The sequence below is a fragment of the Entamoeba dispar genome, genomic scaffold, assembly GCF_000209125.1.
Source record: "Entamoeba dispar SAW760 scf_1105229459877 genomic scaffold, whole genome shotgun sequence".
In the NCBI taxonomy this organism is placed as follows: Eukaryota; Evosea; order Mastigamoebida; family Endamoebidae; genus Entamoeba; species Entamoeba dispar.
Window position 1 is genome coordinate 1 of NW_001853912.1, and position 4,361 is coordinate 4,361.

A 4,361-nucleotide genomic window follows, 5' to 3' on the forward strand; every position below is an offset into this window, starting at 1 on the left:
TATTAAAAATAATGAAACTCTAAACATTAAATGCAATTCAGTCCTAGTTATAACCAATTACAAAAAGAGAATTTAGAATTGAAAGATATTATTTTTCAATCAAAAAAGAGGTTATTTCAGTTGATTAATCTAATTAGAACAGACTGTGGAGAATTGTCATGTACAATAAATGAACAAAATCAATTAAATGAACTTATAAATGAGATAGAGAGATTATACCTTTATTGTAAGTCCCATCTTCAGAAAAAGGAATCTAATAAAGATGAAGAGACACATATTAATAAAGAAGATAAGCATTCATACAGTATTAAAGAATTATCAGGACTGGATGAAGAACAAAATAAACAAATAATAAAAATGAATTTAAAAGGACCACAATTACATGAACAAATGTTACAACGAAGGAAAAAATCATTGACATACTATGAACGAATGTATAAAAAAGATATTTTATTAAAACGATGTATTTTTGTCGGAGATGATGATTCTGATAAAACTAATATAATTAGGTCATTCATTCAACAACAATTTCCTTCAAAACCACATATTCTTTTAGAGGATATTCAATGTATTGATATTCATTCACGATATGGTATTGTTAAAATAACAATTACAGATGCATTTAGTTCAAAAGAGCATGAATATTTAAGAAAAATTATTTATTCATCAGGTAACATATTTGTTATCTGTTTTTCTTTGATTCATCCACAGACATTTAGTAATATTGTTCAGTATTGGATTCCTGAAATAAAGAAATATCGACCAGAGTTGCCATTGATACTATGTGGGAGTCACTATGGAGAACAACATGAAGTGATTCCATTTGAATTAATTGAATCTACAATAAAAAGTAATTTTATTGATAAATATATTGAATGTAATTCAACAACAGGAAAAGGTATCTCTGGGTTATTTACTTTGATAGGGGATTTATTAGCAGATAATCAGGTTACTTCTGGTTGTATTGTTTGTTAAAAAGAAATCATTGGTTTAAGTAAAAGTCAAAACTATAATAAAACAAATATAAATAATAGAAATTTAAATTGCAAATTTTTTGTCATCTGATTGTGATACTTCTTCTTGTCTAAACTGTTCATTAGTTATTGGAACAGATCCAAACCCATCTGGTTCTGAGATTTGGATATCTCCTTCAAACATTGAATCACCTAATTCAGCCAATTCTAAAAAGAGTTAGTGTTATAAACAAAAGTTGTTAGAAGAATAAAAACAAACCATCATCTAAATCATTCAAATCTATGTTTGTGATGTCTTGTGATAAAATATCACCAAACTCTTGTTGGTCTTCTGCAAAATTCATCATACTATCTTGAACATCTTCAATAGAATTTATATCAAATTGGCGTGATAAGATTTGCATTTGTCTATTTGAAGCTGCCACTGTATCATAAACTTTTTTATAATCTTTCATTTGATCGACTTGGAATTGAATATTTTCTAAATTCATTTGGTTTCTTTCAGTAATGTCCCGATGTTGTTCGTGTTGTTTCTTTTGTTTTAGTAACATCAATGCCTTCTGTTTATACCTTTGGCTTTCAGCACCAGTAGTTTTATGTGACATTTCAATATTTTGGCGAATTTGTCTATCCAAATCAACAATCTTTTGATCTAATTGAGTTACTCTTGACTCAAGAATTGCATGAGTTTCATCTATTGAAGGTTCATCATTCTTTCCAATGAATCGATTTAACATTGCAACGTTATTGATTTTACAGTATTTTCCAGTTTTATTTTATTTTTTATTCTAAAAATGACAAATAAATTTTGGTTTCATTTTTTCTTTCTACTGTTGACTTCATTTATTTCACTTAACATAAAATTGGTAATATTACCATACTCCCTAACAAAAATTATATAAAAACAAATACAATATTTAAAAATTAATGATACCATGATTCTGTACGTCAAAGTAGTAGACAAGTTTTCATCAAGTTTATAAATTAGTAAAATGTTAATTTTAATTTGAAAGCACATTAAAATTTTTAATAATAAACTTAGAATTAAGTTTGAGTGGCTTGAGATTCAATTAATTCTTGGTGTATCTAATTTATCAATTCGCATTCATTGTTTTATTATTTTGATTTAATCCAGTGAATTATAAAATAGTTATTTGATATTTTCTATAATATTTTATTATTATATACAATCTAGATAGAACCAGATAAGAATCATTAATAAAATAATTAAAAAGTTAAAAAAAAAAGAAATGGTGGTAGTGATAGTACATAAGTAGAGTGAATAACAGTAACTGTTATGAAGATGTAATAACTAATCACATTAATTACTTTCTTATTTTTTATAGAAAGAATCTAATTCTTATTATATATCAATTTCCATCATGAGTTTTTAGTAGTTTTATTTTAACTAATCAACGTCATGTTTCATAATTAAATTCATAACAATGCAAGTCACTAATACTAAAAATGTTAGTAAAAATTTAGAGACAATAACTAAATTAATATTTATAAAATACTTTGCATTTATCTATTTTTATTATTTATAAATTGTTAGAATTCTATAAATTTAATAAACAGTTATGATATTCTGCAATATTTTAAATGTGGTTTATCTTAAAATGAAGTGTATTATTAAAAAATAAGATAAATAGAAAATGTATTTCCCCTACAATTAATTTGTAATTATGAGTAATATTATTTTGTAACACATACTCTTTTAATTTACATTTGTTAACAGTAGAATTTAACTTTAAATAATAATGAAATGAGAACACCCTAAATAATTATTGCCATAATGGTTAATAAACAATTAATAAAAGTACTATCTAACTTTCTTCTTTATAATTTCATATAGCTTTAATTATCTAACAGACGATTTAATAAATTATTCATTTGAACACTAATTCTTACAAGATAATTCTTTCAGAATAAACTTTTTTTGTTAAATCAAACATAATGAAAGTTATTGACAGCAATTGTCATAATAACATCTTTTGTGGTCTACACAAACATAAAACTATACTTTGAAAATAAACAAAACAACAATTAAATAAAAGAATACTTTTAATTATCTTTTTTTTAAAAAAAATCCTTTATCATTTCTTTCAAGTAAATTTACTAGTTTAATATGTATTACACTTCTTCTTTGAATTGATCATATTCACCCCAATCATCTTCTTCTTTCATTTCACTTTTCCTCTTTTCCATTTCTTTTTCGTTTTCTTCTTTTTCTATGGAATCATCAATTGTAATTTTACTCAAGTCAATTCCAATTGATTTTAAGTACTCTTTACTTTCTTTTCTATCCCAGAAAGCATCTTCTTTAATCTTCTTCCACACAGGACCTTCTTTCCCATAAATACAATCCATAATAAAAGTGGTTGTTTCCCAAAACATTTGTTTTGTTATTTCATCTTCTGATTTAATCTTTTCATTAATTAGTAAATTTAAGTACTTATCAACGACTCGTTGCCCAACTAACACGTATGGAATTTTTAAAGATGTTGCTACTATCTCATCATTTTTTTTATCAAGTTTTGAATACAGTGGGTAGATTGTTTCCATCATTTGTTCTTCAATACTGTCTCCAACAATCTCACACTGTTCTTTACTTTGTTTAAGTTGTAAACATCGATTAATTGCCCGTTGTCTCCAAACAACCCAAAAGTCATCTGCTCCATAAACAGATATGGCCATAATTAAGGTTATCAAATTTATAAAACTAATACGTACCATCATAAATACTTGAGAATATTCAGAGTTCATTCCAACAAAAAAACAAAAAACAAAAATAATCTTAAAACAAAAATTCAAACATCAATAAATTTTTATATTTTTAAGTATTTTGATATCGTTTTATATAGTAAAATATGATCAAAGTCAAAAAATCAAATGATTATTATAAATATGAATGACGTTTATTTTTCAATAACTTTAAAAACTAAAATTATACTAAAATAAATTATTATCTTGAAGAAAAGATTAGTAAAAAAAATAGTATTTAAATAAGAAAGTTATAATTTTTTAATCAATGACTCTTATCCAAAATTTAAAGAAATGTTGAACTGAAATTAACTAAAATAAACATGGAACCAGCTATAATTGAAGAATACCTTCGTAATATTGATGAAAATAATAAGAAGACACAAGATACTTGTGTTAAGTATATTAGTGAATATAACAGTTCTATATCTTCACTAGACCAATTTATGCAACAAATTATTCGCTCTTTAATTGTTCACGACCATTTACTAAAGAAAATCTCTGAGGAAAATCTTCAGTTACAAACTCAGTTAGTGACTTGAAAAAGAGCTCTCTGAATTAAAACAAACCCAGCCACTATACAAAGCCAAGTACTAGTCTTCTTATGACGTCGTCCCTCCTCAT

At 25.0% G+C, this 4,361-nt stretch overlaps 3 protein-coding genes across 3 annotated transcripts, besides 10 other annotated features; 1 reads left to right on the forward strand and 2 right to left on the reverse strand.

Moving 5' to 3' along the window:
* Window positions 1-30: 30 nt before the first annotated feature.
* EDI_142580 (uncharacterized protein) lies at window positions 31-975 on the forward strand (the record flags this gene model as incomplete). Its single annotated transcript, XM_001736471.1, has 1 exon — window positions 31-975. One exon carries the CDS (start codon window positions 31-33, stop codon window positions 973-975), a length of 945 nt encoding a protein of 314 aa, XP_001736523.1.
* Window positions 976-1,008: 33 nt separating this feature from the next.
* Window positions 1,009-1,045: a sequence feature (AT_rich).
* Window positions 1,039-1,711, reverse strand: EDI_142590 (charged multivesicular body protein, putative; the record flags this gene model as incomplete). The annotated part of the gene is made up of 2 exons (XM_001736472.1): window positions 1,039-1,181; window positions 1,234-1,711. 2 exons carry the CDS (start codon window positions 1,709-1,711, stop codon window positions 1,039-1,041), a joined length of 621 nt encoding a protein of 206 aa, XP_001736524.1.
* A 152-nt stretch (window positions 1,712-1,863) lies between these two features.
* Window positions 1,864-1,903: a sequence feature (AT_rich).
* An 87-nt stretch (window positions 1,904-1,990) lies between these two features.
* Window positions 1,991-2,011: a sequence feature (AT_rich).
* A 100-nt stretch (window positions 2,012-2,111) lies between these two features.
* Window positions 2,112-2,161: a sequence feature (AT_rich).
* A 27-nt stretch (window positions 2,162-2,188) lies between these two features.
* Window positions 2,189-2,221: a sequence feature (AT_rich).
* A 248-nt stretch (window positions 2,222-2,469) lies between these two features.
* Window positions 2,470-2,549: a sequence feature (AT_rich).
* Window positions 2,550-3,018: 469 nt separating this feature from the next.
* Window positions 3,019-3,064: a sequence feature (AT_rich).
* Window positions 3,065-3,107: 43 nt separating this feature from the next.
* Window positions 3,108-3,713, reverse strand: EDI_142600 (uncharacterized protein; the record flags this gene model as incomplete). Its single annotated transcript, XM_001736473.1, has 1 exon — window positions 3,108-3,713. The coding sequence occupies one exon, from the start codon at window positions 3,711-3,713 to the stop codon at window positions 3,108-3,110; it is 606 nt and encodes a 201-aa protein (XP_001736525.1).
* Window positions 3,145-3,207: a microsatellite.
* Window positions 3,714-3,793: 80 nt separating the features above from the next.
* Window positions 3,794-3,814: a sequence feature (AT_rich).
* Window positions 3,815-3,891: 77 nt separating this feature from the next.
* Window positions 3,892-4,003: a sequence feature (AT_rich).
* Window positions 4,004-4,361: the final 358 nt, after the last annotated feature.